This window comes from Peromyscus leucopus, chromosome 3 (genome assembly GCF_004664715.2).
Source record: "Peromyscus leucopus breed LL Stock chromosome 3, UCI_PerLeu_2.1, whole genome shotgun sequence".
In the NCBI taxonomy this organism is placed as follows: Eukaryota; Metazoa; Chordata; class Mammalia; order Rodentia; family Cricetidae; genus Peromyscus; species Peromyscus leucopus.
The window spans coordinates 61,502,168-61,528,518 of record NC_051065.1 but is presented as its reverse complement, the minus strand read 5'-3'; the positions used below and the strand labels follow the sequence as shown (position 1 = coordinate 61,528,518).

Sequence of the window (26,351 nt, the reverse complement as noted above, 5' to 3'; positions counted from 1 at the left end):
CTTAGGCCCATCTATGTCCTCTCAGTGTCTATGACACCTTCCTGTCATGTGACAACAACTCCCTACCTCCTTACATGCTCACTCCTTACCCTAGGCAAGGCGGCACATCTCAGGGAAACCTACATTACTCTGAGTGCCTGAGCAGCAGCTTCAGGGAAAGTTGGGACAGTTGAGAACACTGAGCCCTGCAGAAAGGTCCAGGAATCGAGGGCAGCTCTAGGAGCAAAGAAAGGGGGGGGGGGTGGAAAAGAGGTCCAGGGAGGGTGAACGGCACTCGGACCTGGGGACAGAGGGCCTTCCCTGAGACCATGAAGAGGTAAGAGTACAGTCAGGGACCAGAAGATGGCTTCATGATGAAAAGCATATGCTCCTCTTCCGGAGGACCTGGGTTTGATTCCCAGCACCCACATCAGGTGATTCACAACTGCCTGTAACTCCAGCCCCAGGGAATCTAGATGCCTCTGGTCCCTACAGACACTTGCACTCATATTCACACAAACACACACAAACACACCCATACGTGTGCACACAAGCACACACTCCCAAACCCATAAAGAATATAGCCATAGACAAGCTGCCTAGACACAACTGTCCACTTGTGGTCCGATTCTCCGTTCCCTAGGGGTGGACAGAGGACAGTTTTCCTGACTTCCTGAACCACTGGGTTTAGACCCCACTGCTTTCTGTGCAGAGACCCTGCATCCACTACAGACCTAGGATTACCCAGGCAACTCTACCCGACTCCTGCGGCAAGCTGAGTCGCTGGCCTACCTAGCTGAAACTGCGGGAGGCAGTCCAGGGATCACTCGCTGTCCTCACACCCTGTCCCGAGGCTCCCAAGCCCCACCTGATAGTCCAGCCCCACGAGGTCTGCATACAGGACGTGACCCCTGGTGGGGAGGATCTTCACGTGTGACCTTGGCTGGGGAGCATGTCTGAAGCGCTGATGTCCTGGCCGAGAAGCAGCCTGTCCTGCTACGCCCACGCACATCTACTCCCCCATTCATAAAACTCGCCACGCTCACCGTCACAGCCGCCAGCTCACCTGTGCCCCCACCCAGCTGCGTGTTACTCCGCTCCATGGCCAACCCATTGGCACGGGGACTGGCGCCTGGGGCCGTGGCAGGCGTGGCTCGGGGCAGGCGCTTTCCGGGCACTTTCACTGTGGTCCGCAGGAGGTCAATCTCCTTGCCATGGATGTTCTGCATGTAATCCTAGAGGTGCACAGACGACCAAAGATGCATTAGGCTCGGCGCTCCTCGGCAGCTGGTCTCCAGTACTATCTAGGCCTCTTCCCTTGCTGCTAACCGGGGTGTGTGTGTGTGTGTGTGTGTCTCGATGCAGGGCGGGGGAGGGGGAGCGGCAACAACACACACCTAATCTCAAAAGGCAGGTCTTGGAGGCCCAACCAAGTCTCCAAATCTGGATCCCACCCAAGTCTTCACGGTGCCCAGAGGGGTGGAGGTCAGCTAGGAAGATGGGATGAAGGGCTGACGAAGGCTCTGGAGCCGAGCGCTCAGGCTCAAGGCCGTGGCTTAGGTGGTAAAGAGACAGGCTTAGGGAGAGCACCCCTGTGGCTGAGGAGGGGAACCAAGGAACTGATTGAAGGACAGAGCAGTCCCAAGTTCCCACAATGCTATCACAAGCCGGGCACTGAGGAATAATCAGCCCTTAGGACAGCCCCGGAAAACTATTTGTTGAAGTTTATAGGACAATCTTTGGTTCTTTTGGATGGACTTGGGAGTGTATCACCACACATCAAGGATTTTCCACCAGTGAGACTTGTCATCACCAGACTGGCATTTGCCCATCCCTGGGTTGTGTGTTATGCACAATACATCTACAGTTCATTGATCAGTATAGTTCAAATCCCAACCAGTTGAGTGAGGTGTTTCCAGGCTCAACTCACGGCAATCCTCCTGTCTCAGTCTCCAGAGTGTTCTTTGCCCTATGTTGGAGATGAAGAAACTGAGGCTTAGGAATGTTAATCTGCCCAAGAGCACATGGGTACTGAGCTGGACCAAGCCCAGGTTTGCAGATTCCCAAGGCTGGGCTTCCCAGCTGACACGCTTAGCTTGCCTGCAAGTCACGGCCCCAGGACTACAGAACCTTCTGCCCTGTAGCTTCTGGGTAAAGCTGGACCTGGCCTGGAGCTTCCCACCTCTCTCTCCAGACTGCTTCGACTTCTACACCCTCATGTCCCTTGATAGTTCTAAGCTCTCCATCTCCATACCATATGACAAAATTCCTCCACTGGTGCTATACAACTTCCTGGGAGAAGAATCTAGAATTGTACCGATCAGACATAAAATCAGATTCTCTCATTAAAGTTCGGGAAATCTTGCACAAGCCCTTTGCCTACATACAGCCCCATGAAGCCCAACTGAGCTTGTAGCCATCTTGGTTCTCAAGGTGGGCACTGACACTTTTCCAGGCAGACAATCTTCAGGAAGACCTGAACCCAGCCAAGAGCTGCTCCTCCACAGGTGCGTTCAGGGCGGAGCTTCGACCCTGCCACCACTGCATCTTGACTCCTGTCTGTGACTTCCTGCTTTGTCCCTTCCTGTGACAAGGCCTGGCTGAAATTCTGTTCATCTTTTTTGGATTCACAGAACAGACACACCTGTTCTGAAGTTTTATTCATCTTTTCTGGATTCACTGAACAATCTACCAAGAAATCCAAGAGAATAAGCCTCCAACCCAGGAGGGCCCTGACAATTCTGGCCTTCAGGTTGTACATCCAGAGCTCTAGCTACAGCTCTGGGCCTCACCAGCACCTGACTGCACCAGATGCCACAGTCTGGGCAACCAACAGGGCTCTGAGCTCGGCTGTACAGAGGCGCTGACAGGCCCCTCGCTGCTCCCCGCCAAGGACTGCTTCATCTGACCGTTCTCTGCCTCACCAGACACTGTTGTTGGTCCTCTGGTCTTTATTTTCGTGTTTAGTATGTAACTTCATGTCTCAACCTTCCTCGCTACCTCCATTCCAGGCTTGGTTCTGCATGTTCTCATCTCGGGCTCCTGCTCATCTTCATCTTCAGCCCTTACATACAACCACATCTTCCATCGTCTGCTCCAGACAACTGCCAACAGCTGGCTGGGCCAAAGGCCCAGCTGTAGTCCCTCTCCTGAGGGAGGGGCTTGGGTTGCTCCAGTTCGCAAGGAGGTCACAGCAATTTTAATAGTCTTCAGGCCCAGCTCAAGCTCTGAGATGCCCAAAGCTGGGATGTAGCACGAGAAAATGACCCAAGGCCAAGAACAAGAGCTGCACAGAGGGACTCCGTTTAGGGTCAAGGAGCCAGAAGCTGGCTAGCAGAGAAAGGACTGCCCCATACCCTGTGGCTTGGGCAGGGTGACACCCTCAGAAGGTCGGGGCTGAGTGTTGGGCTGCTTGATGCAGCCTGGGCGTGGAGGGCATGGCGAGGAGCCTGGAGGAGCAGCAGCAGGAACAGGGACCTCAGGCAGAGAGCAATAGCATTTCCCTCCGTCAGCAGAACAGGGGAGCGTGGTGGTGGCAGCGGCTGCTCAGGAGAGCGGTCACCACGGCTGCCTTTATTACCCACCATCAAACGGCAATTTCTTCCCCAGCCTCCTCGCTAATTACCCAGCCAGCGTTCTCATCTCGTTTTATTACTGGAATTAACAACGAGTTCAGAGCGTGGAAAGCTATTAAGATGTGTGATTAAGCCACATTCAATTAGTTTCTACAAACAATTTAATTGATGTTGCAGATAGAATTAACAGAAGGTGATTGTGTGAATGGCTCCGCTGGCTGCAAATGGGGGAGGCTGTGGCAGGCTCTCTTGGGCCAGGCGAGACTCGGGCTCGAAGCTTGCGGCCCGCCCGCCAACTCACGCTCCACATGCTGGGCCCAGCCACCTCCATTAGTGGGAGAGGCCTAGACACTGTGGTCCTGGTTCTCAGGGGAGAGCTGTTCCCTTCAGGAGAGACAGACAGGCCCAGTCCTGAGGGAGTCTCTGGTGACTAGAGGCCCTGTCTCTCATTTGAGCTTGCCCGAAAGGCTGGGAATCGCCGGGGCCTTTCTTTCACTGTCAAGATTAAGATTCCAGCATCTCAGGGATCCGCGGTTCTTGCAGGTTAGACTGCTAGCTCGCTGCTGTGCTAACTCGCTCCTGGGTTAGAGGAAGATGGCAAACAGGAATGGAGGAGAGCAGGCAGCCGCAGGAGATGCAGGTAAGCCAAAGCCACAGGCCAGATGAGGAGGGAAAGAGCGAGCCCAGGAATGAACCGGGTCTGGGGGCACAGCCTCACGGCTGCTGTGTCCAAGAGGAAGCTCTTTGATGAGAAGACTCCAGGGAAGGCCGGGCTGACTGTCAGTACCTCCAGACATCCAATGGGAGAGGTCGGCTGTCGGGCTGCCTGACCCAGTCAGTGATGCTTTCAGGGTACTAGCCACACAATCCTCACAGAGCCCAAGGGGACCTGGAGAGTTAGAGCCCGAGGCTAGGCTAATGGGCTGTCACCTCTTCCAGTTCACCCTGCAGGGGCCTAAGGGCAGGTCTGGAAGTTCCTAGGCCCCCACATCCTTCACAGGCCCGAGTACACAGTCCAAGTACGATGAGGAGGACTCCTGGGAAACTTGGAAGTCCAGCCAGCCTCTGGCAGCTTTTCCTGACTCACTCACTCTCTGTTCTGACTTTTTCCAGCCAGGCTCAGAGGTAGGTGTTCTTGGCAAGCACTGGCAAATCTAGGTGATGTTGATGATGGTGATGGATCCACATCATGCCTCAATGACTGGCTGGGTGGCTCGAACATGCCACAAACCGACCAAGCCACTACTTTCCACCTGGGGCTGTAGAGGTAATGTCCCTGCTGCCTTCCCTCTTCCCTTCTGGTTCCTTCTGGTTCCCAAACCAGAACCCAGCTTGATACAACTGACCCGTCCCCCTCCCGTAATGTTTCTGTCCCTCTTCTTCACCCTGGCTCTTCTCACTTTCTAGAACAGGGAATAGCAGAAGGGGTTAACCCCACACACGGCCAGAGTTGCACAAACAGAGACACTGCTGAGGACGCAGGCAGGAGGCAGCTGAGGCCACCCACACAGGAGGGAGGCAGCTGTCCTAGTCAGCCAGTTCTCAAGCTCCTTGGTCCAGATGTAAACATCCAGAGAACATATGCCAACCTGCCCGGTGGACGGAGGGTGAAACATGACTCATGAGAGTTGGCAGGTGCTGGCATGCTTCTGGGCCTCAACACACAGCCCAGGTCCTCCTGCAACTAGGGAGGACCCCTCAGCTCCCTTTCGTAGGGAACACCCTGAATCTACTGTCTGTCTAGCACACATTCCTCCAGCCTTCCCCGGGTGCAGGGCTCCATGACGAGGCCCTGTACCTGCAGAGGGCACTGTTGGCCCAAGACACCTTTTATCTCTGCAGCCAGTGCCACCTGAATTAGCCAACTGCTTCCCACTGTCTTCTGAGGGCTGTGAGAAGCAGGGTGGGTCAAGGTGACAAGACAGTCTGCTGCAGGAAATGGATGTGGGCCCCTCATCTCTCAGGGACCACTACTACCTGGCATTCTGGCACAGGAACTAAGAGGATTAACTTAACCAATGTTCCCTGAGCTAAGGAGAAAGGCCAGTACCCCAAGGAATCAGAGGAGGGGAAGATCAATGGGCATCCCAGGCTGCAAACTGCCCTGAACGGAAACCTCCCAAGGCTGCTCTGCCCAGGCTCATATCCACACCAGGTCTCTTTCTCTGGAGGGTTTCTGTGGAGGCCTCTTAGGACCAGGTAATGGCCAGGAAACGCAAACCCTGGAACCTGTCGGGCAGGGCCTCCCTGACATCACGTGCAGATTTGAAGATGGGTTAGGGACCCTCTGAGGCAAGCCCGGAGCCTCTGGGCGGGGGCTGAGGGGGAGGTGGGGCTGGCCCACGTGCTGTGCTCGAGGGGCTTCACAGGAGAACTCATTAGCCCCACAGTGGGGTGGTGACAGAGATGGATTCTGGTGACAGCTGTGTGCTGGAGCCACGCAGTGAGGGGAAGAGAAGGAAGGAGGGTAGGGAGGGCTGCCACGGGGACCACATGAGGACCATCGGAACACCCATGCCCCCACGGCTGGGCCACGGGCCGTGTGGTCTCCAGACCTTGCTACCCCTCCTAGATCAAACTCAACAGCCTGGCTCAGCCATCATCCCCGGGCCAGGAGCCTAGTGCTCCTCATTGCCATGGCCAGCCTGTTTGGCAACATCCATGCCCTTGGCCACAGAAGTTCTCCAGTTACATGGGACACAGAGCCCGGCTGGCAAAGGAGGGTTAAGCTGGCCGCAATCGCCCAGCAGCAGCAGCAGCAGCTCAGCATAGCTGGTGGAGAGCTTGCTTTACAGGAAGGCAAAACCTGTAAGGGTCGTGTGCTCTTCCCAGACTACCGAAGTGTGATGCATTCTCAAAGGAAACCCCATGCGATCCCCAGGAATCCTTGTCTGTCTCGTCCCCTCCTCCCCGCCCTTCTCCCAGACTCACGTGCAGGCTGGGATGGTAAGTAAGCAACCCGTTGTCACAGAGCGTCACATACTTCTTCTTCCACTCCTTGTTCAAGGACTTGCCACTCCTTTTTAGCAGGATCCCCTAAGAACAGAGGTACAATTACGGACCAGGAGTCAGCCTGTGGAACACTGTGCCCCAAGGTCAGGGTTCAGACCCGACACCAGCCCTCAAGTCTCTGAGTTCTGTTGCCTGGGACCTGATTTGAGGCCAGGAGGCAGCCTAGCACAGGAAGGTCATCATGTGATTAAGTAACTCAAAGCCCACCCTGTTTTCTGCTGAAAACACTGCATCTGAGCAGACGGGCTAAAGACCTACAGACGCCCTAGACGGAGCAGGGAGACATTTTCCCACAGGCGTGGCTTCCACTGGCCGTCCAGTGGGAAGCAGTTTGAGCCACTGTTAATCTAGAAGGCTCTATAAAATAGAAGGATGGGCTGCAGAGGCTCTGGTCTTCTTCTACCTGAGGGAGCTCCAACATAGGACAGAAACATGTCCTAACTATCCTAACAACACCCCAGACCCCATGCTGGGCACCAAGAAGTCCAAGCCTCCCATCTCAGCCACCAAACGTCCTGAGTAAGTCAGTGAGGTAGCCCTTGCCCCCCAGTACAGGGGGTTGATTTGTACGCTCTCTACCACCAAGCTATACCCCCAGTTTTCTTTTTACAGCAGGCTCTGACTAAACTGCCTAGCCTGGCTTCAAACTCACTCTACAGCCCAGGTGAGCCCAGAACTGATTCTCCTCCTGCATCAGCCTCCTGAATAGCTGGGATTACAAGCCTACACCACAAGGGCTGGCATGGTATGTTCTTCAAACGTGCAGGTCCAATAGGCAGGGATGAGAGCAAGGCCCAGGGGACAGGGACATCTGTGTGGGTTAAGTTTGCTAACAACTCTCGGCGCCCAGCACGACACCTGGGCCATCACAGACACTCAGAAGTCTGCTGGGAAAACCAGAGAAAGACTCCCCGCTCTAAGACTGTGCCGTGTGGCTGTGCAGAGACGATGAGAGGACACAGAGCCTGATGGGTAATGCCCATGCACAGCACCCTGGGAGAAACCTACTCCTCCCATAGACCTTAAAGAGGGCCCAGCACTGCTCCGAATCACGGCTGGGAACAGAGGCGCTACAGATGGACACCAGGTGGCTGGTCCCTCAAAGCTCCCAACAGTACAGGTAGGAAGAGGCATGTGGTTAGATTCCCAGACCGGGACTTGGTGGGAGGAGTTTTGATAGACATTTCTGGCACAACAGGAAGGTATATTCTGGGCTCCCTGTGGGGACAAGGGTGATAATGCACATATGTGGAGGCAAACAGTGGTCCTTCCTCAGCTAGCCAGTAAAACAACCATGGAGGAATGCCAAAGAGCAGGCCAAGTATCAGATTCAGCCACACCCTTCCCTCTGAGTTCTTCTTGATCTAGTGGATGAGATTAGAACATATAATTAAGGGGTGAGGATGGTGGCACATGCCCGTAGCCCCAGGGCTTGCGAGGTTGGGGCAGAAGGCCAGTAAAGGTCCAGCCAGCCTAGATTACATGAAAGGGGATTTAGGATTTACAAGTGTTCTCACCCCTGGCCACTAGGGGGCGGACTGGAAGCTGAGGAAGGGTGCTCAACCGGGGATGTCTGGACCACCAGCTTTAGTTCCCAGCTCCTACTTTTCAACACATCTCACATCCTTGGTAACTCCCCTCCTTTCCCTCCTTCTACCCCCAGGAGACCAGTGTCACCACAGGAGATGCAATGGTACTCGCAGCATCAGGACATCCTCCTGACGGTGAGACCCTACCCTCAAAGGGAACTTCTGAAGACAGCCTGGGATAATTTTCAAAGGCATCAGTTCCCCAGTCATAGCGTCTGTGAAGGGACCCGGGAAGACTGCCTAGAGCGCTGTCTGCCGCAGGACAGAGGCGGAAGCAGAGGAGAGCCAGGTTACTCCCTCCCCTGACCCACAGCAAGGGCCCCCAAGGGCAAGCAGCCTCTGAGGACGGACCGCCATCAGGAAAGCAGAGGGGAGCAAGCCATCTCCTGGGAGACCCTGGGGGACACACAACTTTCTAGATGTTCGGCATCCCAGGGCTCTCCTCTCACTCAGCCTCCGGGTCCAGGCCTCTCACACCTGAACCCCGCACTCGATGTCACTAGCTGTGGGCCACCGCCTCTAAGCCCCAGGCCCAGCTCCCCTCCCTGCCACCAGCTGGCTAGGAACATCCAAATACCACAACAGCTCTGGGCTTGTCTGGGTCAGAGCAGCCTTAAGACCACGGACCTACCCAGGTCCTCCTTCACCTGGCTAGGAGGTCAGAAGTCGTACTGCTGCGGAGGCGGAGCCCTTTCCGCCCGACAGAAGACCCGGCTCCCTTCCGCTTAATGAGGCTCGTTAGCAAAGGACGTGGGCGTGGCGCCCGGGGCTCGCCGACAGGCTGGAGGGCGGTGGAGCGACCCTGGCCCCCACCCTCCACCCAGTCTTGCTGCCCCCACCCTCCAGCCCAAGTTCCAAGAGGGAGAGAAGCTGCGGGGTTCCCCGCTCCCTCCCTGGCCGGCCGGCTGCGCACCACGGAGCAGGAAGCAATCTGGGGCGGAATGGGAGCGGTGCGGAGGCGACAGCCCCCAGAGGACCCGTTCCCGCCGCCGCCTCCCTCCCAGCTCCGCCAGCCGACTTAATTGCGGAGTCCAGATTGATTGGGAATGCAAATGGCAACTGAAATGCAATCTCCACTCCCAGCAGGAGCTAGGGGGAGGGGAAGGAGCCGAAATGGGGAGCACGGGACAGGAGGGCGGGGAAGGGGAGGGGCCATGAACGTGGCGGGGTGAGACCTGACCGGCCAGCGGTGACGTCGGAATACACCCAGGAGGGGCGCAAGGGTGCATCTGAGGAGAGCTGTGGTCCCCCTCCCTCATGGGCGGGGCCTCCATAATGGGCAGCCCCCCCCCAACACACACACAGGTGGACACACAGATGAACGACCTCATCTCCAGCACAAGACCAGGCCAGACAGCTACCAGGGCCTCGAAGCAGGAGGAGCCTTTCAAAGAAGCTCCCCAAGTGGCCACCTGACTTCCAGGCTGCAAGTTGACAGGACCCTCTCCCCACTCCACCCCTGCATGTGGGGGACTCAGAACAATCCAATCCAGCCTCCAGCTACTGCAACCCCCAGACAGGAAATGGAGTGGGAGCCGAGGCAAGGAGTGCTCTCCTTCACTCTTGCAGTGTGTTTGGGTGTGTGGTAACACCACCACTCTGAAAGCACCTGCCACCCTCCCCCTCCCACTTCCACGCAGCAGGTGACCGGGCTGCATCCACAGCGCTCCAGCAGCGGGAGGCCCCCCACTCCTGGGATGCAGACAGAAACGGTCCTGTATCAGGATTCTGTGGACACAGGGCCACACAGGCATCCTGAGGGACAGGGAGGAGGGGACCCTCACTGCTGCCATTCTGTGCTCCCAGTCTTGGCAGTGACTCCCTCCCACAAGACTGACCCGATTGGAACGGTCCCTGCCAGACATAAATTCTGTCAACAGAGATGGAGGGGAGAGCAGGGGAAAGAACAGCGTGGGCCACGTGCTCCCGGCCTCCTCCTCCGGGCCCTCAGAAGCCTCCTGGGACGCTCTCTAAACACCTTCACAGAGCACCAGCACCCCTCCCCATCTTAACACACGATTGGGGCAGACACAGGGACTGGCCTGCCCCAACAGCTCACACCGCCAAGGGACCCACAAGTCCCTGGAAGGGTTAAACGTGCCTACAGGCCCTGGCCAAATTCAGCTCTAGTGCTCTGGCCACACCAACCTCTTCTGGGGTCAAAACCTGGCAACATGTTCCTCCGCAGCCACCAGATACTCAGGAGACCTGTACCACACCGGTACCAAGAAGGGTCCATGGCACACTCGGAGCAGGTGCCCGCTCATTCAAACGTCACCCACCCCCTGCACTCAGCCGCGCTGGGAAGAGCTCCTATTCAGACATGTACCACCCCCTTCATCAGTCCACGCCTTTCCCGGCACAGGCGCCCCCATTAGGCCTGGATGACCTAGTGCTGCTCTCAGGGAGTGGGTGACTGGGAGAGGAGCTGGAGAGAGCTCAGAAGTGACGGCTCTACTACATGTTCTCTTTAGCAGAAGGTACAGAAACCCGCACGCTTTCTTGATAAACACATCCCACCCCTCATCAAACAAGTTTCCATCTGCACAGAGAGTGAGCATGGAACGCCCAGCCCTACACGAGACATCTATAACACAGCCCCACATCTGACGCTTAGGGAGTAGGACAGAAGAGGGCCAGGAAGGGTCTTCCTAAGGACCAGATGACCAAGACAGTCTTCTGGACACGCCAGGGATGCTGCCGAGGGAGGAGAACCAGGTTTCTTCAGGGATGAACTCTGACAGGCTGCCTACGCCTCAGCAGTGAGCCTTAAGCCCATATCCATACAGGCAGCAGTAACTTGAATCAGAGAAAACAAAAAAGGAGCAAGAGATGCTCGCAGTGGCAAACCGCACCCGGGGATCCCGGATGGGAGCGTCCCTCGGTACTGCCTCTAACTCATGCTCCCTTTTGTCTGCCTTGCGTTTTGTAGCTGAGGCTGCCCCCAGGATTCCTTACACAACCCGAGCTGGCCTCCTGCCTTAGCCTCCCAAGTCCTGGGGTTGCAGACATGTGCCACCATGCCCAGCCCCTTATGTTACTGCCCCCTCCTCTCCAGGTGGTACCAAAGAACCATTCGGTTTGGAAGCCAACTGAGGGCGGCAAGTGGCTCTCTGCTGCTCTCTGGTGGCGATGAGGAGGGAAGACAGCTGTCTAGGGACCCGGTAGTCGGACCTCAAGCTTCAGGGACGCCCTGGGGAGACCCACATCCGGGCCGAGAGGAGACAGAGTGCTGACCTGCTTGATGGGGATGGCCCGGCCGCTGCCAATGCTGTCCGCTTTGCACTCGGCGGCCTTCTTCTCCCGCTCCGGGTCAGCACCTTTTCGAGACTGAAAGAGAAAAGAGGTGGCGCGTTAGAGGTCTGGGGCCTTTGGGGGAGAACAGCCCGCCTGCATCAGTTCCCCACCATCCCACATTCCTCCCTCTCCTGGGCAGCCCTAGCTCTGGGGTCGGGCCTGGGCGGCGGGTCGGGAAGGAACCGAGACACGAGTATTCCAATGGGTTTATTCTTACACACGGCACCATACAGAGCAGCACAGGTCACTGAGCCGGGCCCGCCCCTCACAAAGAGCAAGGACGTGAAATACGGAGGGCGCGATTGGAGCACGCAGCCCGGGGGCTGGAGTGTAAGTGAAGGGAGGGGCGAGGAGAGGCGGCCCCGGTGGGGCTGAGGGCTGGCCAGGAGCACAGGGCGCGACAACCAGGGAGAGCAAAGTCCGGAAGTGAGCGGGCAGGGGCTCGTTTGCGGCACAGACACATGGCACCGAGCGCGTCGGTGTGGCCCGAGGGGCACAGTGGATGGAGAGAGAGAGGAGAGAGGCCAGAAGAGGCCCTACGCCCTGCCAAGCTCCTGGGGCAGAGTCCACCCAAATGCGGATCCTAGGAAACAGGGGAAGGGGCCAAAAAGAGGGGGCAAGGCAAGCGCGGTGGCGGCGGCGGCTTCCGGAGCAGGAGCAGGAACGGCAGAAGTCCATGCAGGAAGGAGCAGAGGAGGGGAGGGGCAGGAAAGCTCCCCCCAGGAGCAGCTGGGCCAGCGGGCTTGAGCGCCCCCGCCCCTCTGGGCCTCGTCGCTCTGGCCGGCCGGCGTGGGCCGAGCTCCCTTCTTCTCCATTCAGCGAGCCTGGCGCAGCGTCCAGCCGGGCCTGGTCCCCCGGCAGCCCCCAGCGCGGGCGGGCTCCGGCGTTCCTAGCCTTCCCTGGGGGTGGGGTTAGTTACAAAGGTTCCTGTGGGTCTCTGGAGCGGGGAGCTCGGCGGCCGCTTCTCATCTGAGAGCAGTCCCAGGGCCCGGCCCGCCTCCGGCCCCGCACAGGGGGAATGTCCAGAGGTGCTGTGTGTCACCACCTGGTCTTCTAATTTGGAAGGAGTTGGAAAGGCCTTTTTGTTGATGAAAAGTTGGAAACAGTGGCACATATCTGCAAATATCGAAAGAATAAAGATTTTGGCAAGTTATACTTAAGCCCCGCAAAAGTCGGTCAGCACTGGTGAGGGCAGAGACCCAGGCGCCTGGGGAGAGGCGGCGGAGCGGGATGAAGAGGAGGAGGAGGATTGGAGGAGGAGGAGGAGGAGGTTGGAAAAGGAAAGGAGGAGGAGGAGGCCGCCAGCTGCTGGGCATCTGTGGCCCAGCAGTCCATGTCAGCAGGGAATGTTCACCACTCTGCTGCCCGGGCCCCATCCCTCCTATTTTCCCAGGTTGCCAGAAGCCAAGGCACAGGGTCCGGACAAAGGAGGAATGCAACTGCAATGTGTGAGAAAGCCCAGCAGGGGGAGCACGAAGAACTGGGCAAAACTGCTAAAGATTAAATTGCTGCCCAGCAGCTAGCTCCACAGACAACACCTGCCTCCAGACCCCTCGGGGCTAAAGCCCTCTGCCCCTTTGGCCCCAGGAGGAGGAACTGTTGTCATTGGGTCTCCAGGCTGAATTGCTGGTCAGGATGAGTGTGATGAGCCCTACCCCCAGCCAGGCTGGTAAGCCAAGGGGCTGTCAACCACCAGAAAACCCCAGGAGCCCAGAGTGGCACCTCCCCATGAAGGATGGGAATTGGAACCAAGGCAAGAGTGGCAACAAATGAATACATGGCGTCATGAAGGGGAGACTGGGGACATCACAACCATGCCCAGCGAGAAGTCACCAGTCACAGAACAGGCAGCAGACAACAGGACCTCCTGGAGCAGGTGCAGCTCCTCCAGGAAGGATGAAGGAAGGGTGGCCCCAACAGCAACGACGGGGTGAATTCCCAAGATACACCCATAGAGCTGAACATGCCTTGAGGCTGTCTCAGGGACAATGGCGCAAGTGAGGTCACCATGGAAACGATGGAAAGAAAAAATAAGGTTGCCACTGTGAAGATGGAGAAAATGGATGGGCCTGGAGGGAAGGCCGTGCTCGAAGCAGCAAGGGTGGTGGTGCGAGGCGGTACAGCTGAGGCAGGCAGGCAGCAGCGTACACATGGAGGGAGCCCGAAGGTCCCGTGGCGAGGAGGCCAAGCAGGGAGGCGGGGATGCCCTGACGTTGAACCAGCCAGTGGGGGAAGATGGGAGGATGTTAAGAATGGAGTCAAGGCAGTGGATGATTGAGACACGATGCTGATGCTGGGGGCTGGGCTGTGGAGGGTGCCCATGGTGTCACTGGGGCCCAGGCACCCAAGGGCTTTACAGCAGCAGGTAGCGGCAGCGGTGTGGACATGAGCAGGCAGCCACCAAGACTCTGCATATCTCAATGGATGGAACAGAACAGAAAGGAGAAGCCGTGGGTCTGCAGGGTCGGAGCTGGGTAAGCACAGTGTGCCCCAACAACAGCAGCAGTAGCCGTCAGCAGAAAGAGGCCAGTGAGCGCGCACACCAGGAGCCAGCAGACAGAGGGATGCAGGGCAGAGGTATGTCAAGCAGGGTGGATGTGAGAATGGAGGATAGAGGCCCAGGGGCACTGGCTCTGTCTGGGCAGGGTCCAGGAAGTCTAGCCTGGCCGGCTGGATCCGGGCCCAGGCCAAGAGCCAAGCCCTGGCTCTCAGAAAGAGGGGTGCAGTGATGCGGAGGGACGGGCTGCTCACCCACCTTTTGTCTGCCCACAGCTCCTGGAACAGTCCAGCCAGAGCCCCACAGAAGGGCCACAGCCAGGCCAGGGAGGGGCACGGTGTGTAAAAACTGGGGGTGGGGTGGGGGAGTGGTAAGTTCAGGGGCCAAAGAGCTGAGGGGCTGGCCCCGAGCAGGGAGGCTCAGTGGAGCCCGGGTAGGGGCATGAGGTTGGCGGGGAAGGGCAAGGAGCTCACAAGGAGACAGGACAAACCTGAGCGGGAGGCACGAGGCAGCGTGGTGAAGCCCAGGAAAAGATGGCTAAGCCTTTGTTAAACCAATCACAGCGGTGGGTGGGAAGCATGAATGTTCCCCTCGGCAGTGGGGTAACGGAAAAAGAGCCGGAAGGCGGCGGACGGGGAGGCCTGGCTGGGACTCTAGCTCGGCCAGCTAACCCTCTGTGTCGCCTTGGGCAAACAGCCTTCCGGCCTCCGGGTCATTAGCTGTTGAATCAAAGGGGGTCAGGGAAGTTAGGCCACGAGTTCAAAGATCCCTTCAAGCTGATACAGAAACTCTAGGGTTTGGGAGGGAGGCTTCCGGGGGTGAGCATGTGCACAGGGGGAGGGTCTGAGGGAAGCCCCACCTGGGCCCAGAGGGATGGCCTGCAAGATGCTGCGGGTCCACTGAGGAACCTCTAGGAGCCCTGCGTGTCTAAGTGCGAGAGAGACTGCATCCTCTTGACCTGGGGCGGCCTGCCCTCCTGCTCGGGAGCTCGGCGCAGCCCTGCCTGCGCAGTGATGGCAGCTGGGCACGGAGGAGGACGGGCACGTACCGTGAAGATGTTGGAGCGCCTCTTGGACTGCTTGCGGATGGGCGTGGGGGTGGAGGAGGCAGCGATGGTCTCGATGCGCAACTCCCGCTGGCTGATGCTGGGGGTGGAGGGGACTGAGGACGAGTAGTCACTGAAGGCGCTGCTGCCGCCATTCGTGGCCTAAGAATAGAGAGGGCTGCTGAGCGTGACTTGGGCAGGGGGTGGGCCGCACGAGAGGCAGCAGAAGGGGCCACCGGCTCCTAAAGGTGGCACTGAGGGGGGCTGGCATGTCCTGGAGGCCAGCAGAGCCCAACTGCTAGCTGCCACGAGGAACTTGACCTCTTTGGTCTGGGGCTCTGGAAGGGACTGGATGGGGATGCTTCTGTGCCAACCTGAGAACTCTGTCGGGGGCACAAGCTAACATTCCAACATCAGGGACAGAGCCTGAGAGTGAACAAGCAGTGGCATCATAGTTTGCAGGTGGTCTGGGACTAGAAAGTAGGTCACCATTTCTGAATCCGTAAAATCGGGGGCAGAAGGGCCGAGGGGGTTGGGTTCCCGGAGCTGGGGCTGGGCTCAGGGTGTCGGGCAGTCTCAGGTTTACTTTGACAAGGTAGGTGTATGGCATAGAATAGCAGCGGGAAAGCGTCAGGACCGGTCTGAGGTACAGTGCAGAACAGAGCAAAGGCTGCCGCGCACAGCACAGTAAGCTGCAGGTGGGGATGGAAGAGGAGGAGAAAAAGGAAGCCAACAACGTTTATAGGATGGAGACAGAGCACACGAGTGTCTTCCCAGGACAGAGAGAGGGTGCGTGGAAATCAGGCCTCACTAGAGCGCCAGGCCCCATCCCCAACACTAAACGGACCAAGGGACTGCAATGTACCCCTGGCCTCAGCAGCCTCCTAAGGGCAGGCCCGCGGCAAAGGGGCAGGGTGTGACCTTGGCCCTGTTTGGTGGAGGGTAGGTGTACCACATAAAGATATAAAGACATTCATTCTTCTCTGCCCCCTCCTTCCCCCTCCTCCCTCCTCTTTTCATTGAGGAATGGTGTCAAGAATCCTTGTGCCTTCTCACAAGTCCTAAGAAGAAGGGTCCTGGCACTGGGGCCAGGCTGTCATTAGAAAGCATAGTGGCTGATCACTAAGCACTGTGGATGACTCTGGGCTTGCAGCAGAGGGCGGCGAGGCAGAGCAGGAAGGGGATGCAGCTATGAAACAAGCACTGGCCCACACGTCAAGTGTCAGACACAGACAAGTGTCCAAATGACATGGGAGGACATGCAATGGCAGGGGCAATCTGCACATTCCCAGTGCGGCTGAAATCCAAGCACGCTCATGGGGATGTGCTGCTCTTCACATAAAAACACGGCCACGGGGCACAGAGGGCTAGTCTTAGTGCCCGCGGGCTTGGGGCTGTCAGCCGCTTCCTCCTCTCGGGGAAGAAGGCACCGCACCTGCAACCAAGTGGAAGTGTTTGCCCACCAGAGAAGACAGGGTCAGGCCTGCCTTAAAGGGGAGTGCTGAGCACACCAGAACTTTCTTTCCTTTCTGTGCCGGCTACATAAGGTCTCCTTAAGCGGTAGCTTAGGAGGCCATTTACACGGAGCTCACTGGAGCATGTGTTTGTGATGCCCTAGCTAAAATAGCTGGGGTGGGGAGAAGACGGTGGGGCGGACAGCACGGGAACTGGGACAAGGGGCAGTCACCACAAAGGAAAAGGCCAGAGCAAGGCCAACCATGCAGACTACACAGACCTGGAGCCACAAGCAAGGTGATGAGTTTAGAGAGATGAGCAAGGGTAAGCATGAGGCAGAGGGGCCGAGAAACACACAAACAAGGCAAACAGGCCAGGGAGTACCGGGGGTGAGCGCACCTGATTGATATGTACAGCCGGGATAGAGGCAGCGGACACGGCCGAGTGGCTGGGTGAGTTGGGCAGGGACTTGCAGGGCCCAATGGCCAGCTGCTGCTTCTTCCGCAAGGCTACCACTTTCTGGGCCACTGCAGGGAACAGCAAAGTCAATTCTGCTTGCTGGAGAGAGGGGTAGGTAGAAAGCCCGCGTGGCGGCTCCCGAGTACACACGGCACTAATGACTTGCCACAAAGCCACCCTCCACCCGGCTCTGGGTCCTGAGTTACCATCCTGGAAGACTCGTTCCACATTGAGCCCATAGGTCGCACACGTTTCGTAATAGGTGCAGCGCTTCAGGTCTGTGGACAGCTTGCGGGCCCTGCTGTCGTCAATGACCCGGGGATTGGCGGCACTGATGGCATCTGTCGGGAGACGGGGGACTCACTCAGCTGGTTGAGAAGCAATAGAGGATGATGCACTGATGGGCAGGCAGAGGAGAACTCAGGTGCTTGAACCTTGTTTCATTCTACTAATGCCTTTTCGAGGGAAAACAAACTTCATTGCTCATTCAATGGACACAAATGTGGGTAGAACCCAGTGCCATAGCACATGCCTATAAGCTGAGATTTGGGAAGCTAAGACAAGAGAACCGCAAATTTAAGGTCGGCCTGGGCTACAGAGTGAGACCTTGTTTCATAAATAAATAATAACAGTGAAAACTATGGACATAATAATCATAGATTTCCAGAGAAAACCAAATTAAAACCTTGGTTTTCAGGCCCCATGGCGGTTAAGAGCCTGTCACTGTTCAGCTGGGGGTGTCAAGGCCTGCTTATGGAGACTTCAACGGTCCACCACCATACCCTGCCATACAGCATGCCCTGCCTCACCCTGTGTGCCCACCAGCACCATGGGCACCTCGCTGGCATTCCGGAAGCTGCAGAGGCGCAGGAAGTAGTTGTACACCGTCTGGAAGCTGATCTCATCCTCCAGGCTGAACACAAACACCACTGCGTCCACCCAGGCAGCAAACTGGGGAGATAAGCAGAGTGAGCACCCACTGCCCTGCTGAACTGGGCACGAGGCAGGCATGTCAAAAGGAGCATCACCTGGAGCTCAGGGGGGCCTCCTTCATCTCGGATCAGCAGCAGGTAACTCTGGCCATCCACCACAATCTCCTTTTTAAATCGACCTCCTAGGACAGAACAGAGGTCAGGACCAAATGTGGAGAAGGGAACACACACGTGTGTGTGTTCCCGGGGAGAAGGGAAGAGGATGGGCCAGGAGAGGAGTGAGCTCCACAGAGACACAATGATGGAGGAACAGGCAACCCATGGCCAGCCTCTAGGGCAGCCCAGCCTATGACGCTCACCTTCAGGGGACTCTTCCTGGACGTAGGTCCCTGTCAGATATCGGTGCACCAAGGCTGACTTCCCACTAGACAGGTTCCCCACTATACCCTGCAGAAGTGGAATGGGTAAATGGGTGGTCAGAAGGCACAGGACAAAGGCAGACGGCTGCTTCAGAGTAAGGAAGGACCATGCAGGTTGGAAAGGTAGAAAGAGGCCCAGGAAATGCCAGGGGAGGGAGGGAGGCCACCGAGGAAAGAATGGCAGTCAGGAGAACCAATGTCCAGACCCACAACCTAAATAAAGCCTGGCCCACCCAGCCCCCGGGCCTCTGGGCCTCCCATGGGCCCACTCACCACTTTAAGCTCCGGCACAGAGCGGCTCAGGGTCCACTCCTGGCTGTTCACAAATGAGTCTGCAAAGACAGACAGAGCCATCCATCAGGGCCAGAGCGGTCCACAGGCCTGCCCTAACCGTCACCACCGCCACCTACAATACCCGTCTGTCAGGCAAGGCCAGAGGAGACTACTGTCCTCCACAGGGCCTTGACCCTCACCCCTAACTCCCTAGGGAACAGAGCAGACAGTGCGCAGGGCAGGGCTGTGAGCAGAGACTCAGCCTGCCCGTACTGGGCTGCTGCCCCTCCTTGTCTTCTTCATGGTCCACCAGGGGCATAGATTCCACATGAGCTCACCTGGCCTGGTGCCTGGATGCCTCTCACCCAGGTGAGAGGCTACTCTAGCAGGTCTCAGACCAGACCCAAAATAGGCAGGGCCCTGGCAAGGGGGACCAGTCTCCTTCCTGCGAGTAGGAACAGCTCACCCTTGGCAGGGTGGGGCCACCTACCACATTCCTGAGCCAGGGTGAAGAGGGAGGAGTCTCACCTGGCCCTGGACTGTAAAGGCAGGTCCAATGAGGCACATCTACCAGGCCCTGCCAGGGCTTCTCCCCAGCGCCTCTGCAGGAGACCAGGCCCCCGGGCTCCCTCTCATTAGACCACACCCAGCACCACTGCCCCCCTAGACTCTCGAGGTCCTCCGGAAGGAAAGCCTCTTGCTACTCAGTGCCCCCGACCTGACAGCCAGTGCTCATTTATTCCCCAGCAAGTCTAGATGGCCTGGCCTGGGCTGGACTTTGGGCAGTGCTTGCTGACCTGCCCGGCTCCCACTCACTGGCCCGGCCCACAGATGTTTCACAGCATTATCTCATTCAAGTCCACAATCAGTCCCTGACCTCAGCTGCAGAGGCAGCTAGAGCGAGAGGTCCCAGCTCCCAGTTAGGGAAACTCTCCAGTCCAGCCTAGTGCTCCGTCCCTGAGCAGCCATACTGTACTCTACCCACTGTGTAGAAAGAGGGTGGCATTGTAACCCAGGTCCTTCAGGTCTCCTAGGACACCACGCCAAGATGCTATGAACAGTGCCATCGCCTGGAATTCTCTGCCACTGCTATCTCCTCTGGACACTTCCAACGACCCTAGACATACCAAGTAGGCGGCGAGGGCACTTGGGTCAGACCCAGCTATTCCAGGCAATGTGTACCCACCCGTCTCTACCAGGTAGGTTCAGACACAAACTGTTTTCGGCCGGACTCCAACCAAAGAGGCCACCACCACGGCGCACGGCGTCCCCCCTTACCGCTCGAAGCGCCCAGGAATCCCGGGGCCGCGGCTGCCCGGCGGCTCCACAGCGGCGCCGCCGCGGGTGCGGGCTCCCTCCTGCGGAAGCGGCTGGTGAGCAGCTTCCAGAGGCTGGCGGCGGCGCGGGGGCGGCCGGGCTCCGGCGGCGCGCACGGGCTGTCGGCGCCCAGCAGGTCTCGGCGGCTGGGGAAAGCACCCAGGGAGCTGGCGTCGCCGTCGCTGCGGGTGCGCGTGCGGGGCGGCCGGGCAAGCAGCCCGGACTCGGAGCGCCGTATCTCCTGGCCGCGGCGCAGACGGAAGCTGAAGCTCTTCCTGAGCGCAGACAGGCCGCGCCGGGGACTCTCCGCGCTGCGCCCGCCGCCGCCGCCGCCGCCGCGGAACACCTGCCAGCGCTGGCTACTCCACAGCGACGCGCCCCGCAGGAAGCCCGAGCTCCCCGTGCGGCCAAGCCCTGCGCCCGGCGCCTCCGTCGCCGCCGCCGCCAGCTCTAGACGGTTAACCTCCAGGAACGTCATGCTGGTGGGCCGTGGCCTGGACGCCCGCTCCCCGGCACCGCGGCTGCGCCGGGCGGGCGCGGGGCTGGGCTCCGGGCTGGGCGCCGGCGAGTCGGGCCGTTCCGAGGGCGCAGGGCCCCGACGGCCGTGGCGCGGGCGCAGCAGGCCGAGCAGCAGGCCGCGCGCGCCGGACGCCGCCGAGCCCGGGGTCCCGGAGCACACGCTCCGCGGCCGCGCAGGCTGTTCGCGCGCGGCGCACAAGGCGGCCTGCAGGGCGGCGGCGGTCCGGTCGGTCGGGGCGCTGTGCAGGTCCAGCGAGTCGCAGACGCTGAGGGCGCGGCGGCAGACGGCGGGCCGCTCCCCGCTGCAGCTCTCCCCCGGCGGCCAGCCCCGCTCCATGCTCAGGGCCCACAGGCGATGGCCAGGCCCATGGCGAGGGACGCGGGGCTGGGCCCGGGCCGGGGCCGCGGCCGGGGCGCACGGACCTCCGGCCTCTGGGCACCTGGTGCGGGCCAACCGAGTCCCTCAACTCCTCCACCTCGAGCCTGCAAGCCCAGACCTGGAAGGGCCTGGAGCCAGCCTAACCAGGAGAGGCGGCAAGTCTGGCCTGGAACACCCAGGAACGGCGGCGCAGGGCAGCCGGCCTACTAGGGCAGCCCCTGGGAGCCCTCAGAAAACAGGAAATTCCTGCCAGGGCTCCTCCTAAGACTGGGCAGGTAGGTGAGGAGCTGTCATTAAGAGCAGGCCAAATAAATAACAGTCCCCAAGCACACCCCCCACAAAGCACCGTTTTGGAGAAAAGTTAGCCATTTTTTTTTTCATTCTCCAAAGAGAGGGGACCAAAACCAAGGACCCCCAGGGCCAGCCAAATTCGTTAGAAGCCCAAATTCTGAGCCAGGAGACAGACAGGCAAGTCTTGTGCCATCTCTGAGCTTCAGACGGCTGTCTAGAAACTAGAGAACTTAGCAAAGTGACAGTATCTCCACTTTCGGCTCTGACGTTCTTAAGGCTGAGAGGTGCTTGAGCTACAGCAGCTGCTGTCCATGACTGAGGAAGTCTTTTTCTCTGGAGATTATAAAACGCAGAAGATACAATTTTGTTTGGACTAGACCAAAGGGCAGCAGGAAAAGCCAAGGGCAAAACCTCAGTGCCCCAGAGTAACTCCTGAGCCCCTGCTGCCTAGCTAGGCCCAGGTGACAGCAGTGACAATTTGTGGTCACTGCCTGAGCTGACACTGGGAACTAAAACACCCCTCATTTCAATGTCTTTTAGGCATTCGTAGTCTGGGCTGCACACAGTATCCAGACAATTCGGGTTCACCCCAGGATGGGACAGAAGCTCCATACTATGATGGATGGCCATGGCACTATCAGCACACTGAGTTCCCTGGCCCAGACAGCCAGCTTCCATCCTCCAGAGGACAGATCGGGAGAAACCAGTTTAGGTTAGCGCTTGATTGAGTGTCCCTGGAAACTGATCATCCTCCCGGTTGTCTCCACCCAGCCCAGCCCAACTCCAAGTCCCATCCAGTTTCAGAATCCCATGGTCCCAGAGAGAAGAGCAGATGAAAGCAAGCAGCACATTCCTGAGGGGGCTGGGTTAGGGGGAATGCCTGGGAAGGCAGGGCCTCTCCAATCAAGGTGCTCCCAGAAGGGAGAGCTGGAAACTCTCAAGTCCTGGGCTGGATCTCTGGGGCATTCTTCATTCTTGTTGGGGCATTCTGTGATCTCATGGGACTAGTTATTAGGAGTGGAAGGGATGGCTGCTTCCCTGTTCCTCACAACAGATGTAATAGGCGGTTCCACAGAGGAGCCTTTCCCAGGATCTCAGGCAGGCCCAGCACACCGACACAACTCCAGCACTCTTGACTCACACTCTCTAATGTCAAGTCGGCCCACCGTCCTGAGCTGCAGACTAGAGGATGCAGTCTGTTTACCTTAACGTCCTGTGCCGGTTGGCTCTGTCAACCTGACACAGACCTAGACACATCTGGCAAGAGGGAATCTTTGTTTTTTCTTCTGAAGTTTTTCCAGACAGGTTTTCTCTGTGTGTAGCCCAGGCTGTCCTAGAACTCACACTGTCGACCAGGCTGGCCTCCAACTCATATCCTCCTGCCTCTGCCTCCCAAGTGCTGGGATTAAAGGCGTGCGCCATCACATCCGGTAGAAGAGGGAATCTAAATTGAGAAAATGCCTCCATAAGATTGCCAAGGGGGGGGGGGGTTTCTTTAATGATTACTACGATGTGGAAGGGCTCCACCTGCTGTGGGTGGGGCCACCCCGGGCAGATGTCCTGGGCCTGTAAGAAAGTGGGCCGAGCAGGCCATGAGGAGCAGGCCAATGAGCAGCGCTCCTTTGTGTGCTCTGCTTTAGTTCCTGCCCTGACTTCTTTCAATGATGGACTGTAATGTGGAAGCGGAGGCAAAGCTAGGCTTCTCGTTCCTAAGGTGCTATGGTCACAGTGTTTATCACAGTAACAGAAACCTGACTAAACGGTTCCCTGCCTCCATCTGTCTGTCCTATCTGTCCCATGCATAGGAACTATTCTTCCACAAAAGAACACAACTGCCCAGAACAGCCCCTCCCCAAATGAAAATGCAAGCACAAGGCAGTAGCTGAGGAACCAGTGTTGAGGACAAGGTGCCTAGCGGGTAGGCTGTTTAGCGGGGATGGGGGGGTGGGGACGGGACGGGACACACGGGACAGCTGGGAGGGGCGTGTTGTACACAGCCATGTACACACATTCACACACCTGCTCCAAATGCACGTGATAATCACAACTCTGCTCCACACAGCCGTTACCTACAAAGAGCAATAAATAACGCTGCCCGTGAAAGCTCTGTGCTAGAACTGTCCAAACAGGACCCAAACCCCACAAAACCAGCCCTCCCTCAGGGCAGCTGTTTCTTATAGCTCTCCAGGGTCCCCCAGGCTGCATCTGTCCCACAGGGGCTAAGGGGCTCCTTTGGAAGTCTCTGAAGGATTAGTGATGAATCTCTCACAGACCCTGACTGCATTCTAGGTCAGGATGAACAATTTCTTCCTTGACCAGAGTGTGCAGAAGACAAGCACTGAGCAACCCTCTGGCCCTGTTCAGCCCGGGGCCTCAAGCCCCCTGCACAGAGGTCTCTGGGCACAGAGAAGGCCTAGGTAGAAAGAGAAGGACCCCGTGGGCAGGGATGAGATGTGAGCCACACCTGGGAAGAGAATACTGATTCCTCAGCAGAGGCGGCGGGCAGCTCAGCCGAACTCCCAGGGGCCTCCACCTAGTCTCCAGTCACCTAGTGCCTGCTACGGATGCACTGATGAGCACGTGACTGCCACAGCCTACACAATCCACAAGAAACTGGTGGCTGTCATTCTACAAGGGAGAGGAAGGAGAAGCTTTTGTTTGGAGACCATGGCTTGCACCTGGCTTCCCAAGGAATGGATTAGGTGTCTTCAGGTGTGGCCTGTGTGTGTCCACGGAGCCTCCAAGACCAGCCCGGCTCTTTCTGGCCACAAGGTGGCAGCAGAACATCTTCCTGCAGCAGGCATGCTAGCAGCAGGGCCCTTGGGCTGGCCACACAGCTCTAAGTTGCCGGAGGCATATAGTGCACCTCCCTAGGATGGAGGCAACCGATGCGGGCTCCTCCCACAACACAGGTATCCTGGTCAGGTGTCAGGGAACCAAGAGAAAAAGTCCTTGGGTTGGGGACACTGCAGCAACAACTCACCTCAAAGTTCCGCCTCCAAATTGCTTCTGCCCAGGCAAATGGCAGAGCACCTGCCCCTAGTGCTCAAGCCAAAGAAGCGAGGACACCCATGCCTAGTCCCACCACCTCATACTGACCCTGGCCGTTCTGTCACACTCTCTCCCAGAGGCTCCTTTGTCCAGTGGTCCACCTATGCCACCACATCAACTTCCTAACGGTCTCCTTACACCGTCTGCCACCACACTGACATATACATTCATGCCCACTGGGGGTTATGACCTTTTAAAACCACGACCTTGTCACTGCGAGCAAAGCGCTGCAGTCCACGCCACCCTGTACTCCGCCCATGTGTCTGCACCCTGACCCTGCCTGATCTCGCCATCATTGCCCTTTACCTCCACTTCTCTGTACAGTCCCCACCCCTTCCTGTCCTGGTCACCGGGATCTCAGTGGAACTGCCCCTCCCCTGGAAGACTACAGGATCTCAGCGGTCCCTGTCAACACCATCTAACTCTCCACGCCGAGAGTTCTTCCTCACGTGCTTTTTGCTTCCCAGAGGAACTCCACAGAGTTTCAGCAACACATGAATTATGTACCGGGCTTTCCTAAGGAGAAGGAGATGGGCCTCAGAGAGACAGTTCCTGGCGGGGACAGTCTGTTGAGACAGTAAGTCACAAGGAGCACAATCCACACAAGCCCAAAGAAGAAGAGCACAATCTGGGCTCAAACTCCCCCTCCAGCACCGTGATGGATTAATATTAATTATCAACTTGACAGAAACTAAAATCACCCAGGAGTCCAAAACTGCTGCGCAAGTCTGTAAGGAAGTCTCTAGGTTGGATGAGCTGAGGTGGAAAGACGCACGCCTGAATCTGGGTGCCACCCTTCCGTAAGCTGAGTCCTGGACTGAAAAAGGAAAGAGGGAGTTGACAGCAGCAGTCACCTCTCCTTGCTTCTTGACTTCAGAACGCGTGGCCAGCTGCCCCACATTCCACTGCCATGCTTCTCCCTACAGCGATGGACGGTACACTCAAACTGCAAACCACGACAAACCTTTCCTTTTGGCCAGGTATTGGGTGGCAGCAACACAAAACCAGCTAATACAGGACCTGCTGGCTGTGTGACCCCTACCTCCACCGAAACCTTGCCGAACCTCAGATTTGGTGTATAAAACAGAAAACTCCCACCTTCCCAGCTCAAGCTGGACACAGAGCAACGGCAGGGTCTCGGGGCCTGGTGGGCAGCAGGAACAGTAAAAGGTGCGGGCCCCTCTGGGTAGGAAAGGGTCGTGAGAGATGGGTGGTTAAAACCAGTGCCAGATGCCTACAGGCTAGGTAGGAACTCGGCCCAGGGCCTGCAGCTTCACACCTCGCAGGGCAGCCAAGCCCAGGCTGGTCTCCTCTGCCTTTACTCTAGCATTCCAAGCTGGGGGACCCTGGAGATTTGAGGTCCTACCTCCAGATCTCAGACATAACCTGTGAAAATGGTTATTTCATGTGGTTACTTAAGATGATGAGATCAGACTGGAGTAGAGTGGGCACCTGACCCTGACCACAGTGTCCTTGTAAAAAGGGGACATTTGGCCTAACCATGCAGGAGGATGCTAATATAAAGAGGCACAGTAGAGCTGGAGATGCAGCTCAGTGTTTGTTTGGTATGCACAAAGCCCTAGTAATGATCCCCAGCACAGCATAAGCCAGCCACTTAGAGCACCCTGTCATCCCAATCCTCAGAAGGCAGAAGGATCAGAGTTCAAGATCATTCTCAGCTCCAGTGAGTAGAGGCCAGCGGGGCCACACTGAGACAGAGGAGAAGACGATGGCCATCGTCAAGGATGTGACAGATGTGCTCCTAGTACCTTCAGAAGCAGTGTGGCCCTCATGGCGTCTTGATTTCATTGGACTTTTGCATTACTGAAGTAAGACAATGAACTGCTATCTGGCTCATGGTAATTTGTTATGATTCTTTGCCCAAGGAAACTATAAAATAAGGACCTTATAGAAAAACCTCTATGCTGAGGTGGCTTTTAGGAGGTTCCCAGTTCCCTTCAGCCTGCTGGGATTCCAGGCCAGAATCCACAGCTTAGTTTTTTGGAGGTGGTAACTGCGATGCTCAGAGAACGGAAGTGTGCTACCCAAGGTTGCAGAGCCTGTGGGTGGTAGAGCCCAGACCAGGCCCAGAACTCCAGATTCCGTGGTCAAAACCTCAGGCTTCCGAGAGATATATCTCCCAGCACTGTTAAGTGAGATTGCATGACTTCTTGCAGCCAGCTGTGGCAGCTCCAGAGAGAGAGGGCAGAGACTTCTGCCTGCACTTCTAAGGCCTTGGGATGCTCTTAACGCTGGCCCCTG

At 57.5% G+C, this 26,351-nt stretch overlaps 1 protein-coding gene across 10 annotated transcripts in view; it reads right to left on the bottom strand.

The window, feature by feature from the left end:
- Agap3 (ArfGAP with GTPase domain, ankyrin repeat and PH domain 3) overlaps positions 1–26,351 on the bottom strand; it is a 52,497-nt gene that overhangs the window by 8,554 nt on the left and 17,592 nt on the right. For 2 of the 10 annotated variants that reach the window (XM_028879542.2, XM_028879543.2), the window contains exons 2-11: positions 18,533–18,591; positions 18,200–18,287; positions 17,937–18,022; positions 17,718–17,859; positions 17,115–17,249; positions 16,849–16,976; positions 14,998–15,156; positions 11,393–11,485; positions 6,486–6,590; positions 1,046–1,214 (exon numbers count right to left, since the gene is read on the bottom strand). In XM_028879542.2, the coding sequence (XP_028735375.1) occupies positions 1,046–1,214; positions 6,486–6,590; positions 11,393–11,485; positions 14,998–15,156; positions 16,849–16,976; positions 17,115–17,249; positions 17,718–17,859; positions 17,937–18,022; positions 18,200–18,287; positions 18,533–18,591 (1,164 nt within the window). Of the gene's footprint in view, positions 1–1,045; positions 1,215–6,485; positions 6,591–11,392; positions 11,486–11,646; positions 12,569–14,439; positions 14,631–14,997; positions 15,157–16,848; positions 16,977–17,114; positions 17,250–17,717; positions 17,860–17,936; positions 18,023–18,199; positions 18,288–18,532; positions 18,592–19,810; positions 20,917–26,351 lie in introns of those variants that run through there. The other 8 variants (XM_028879544.2, XM_028879545.2, XM_037203727.1 and 5 more) reach the window with 7 other exon arrangements.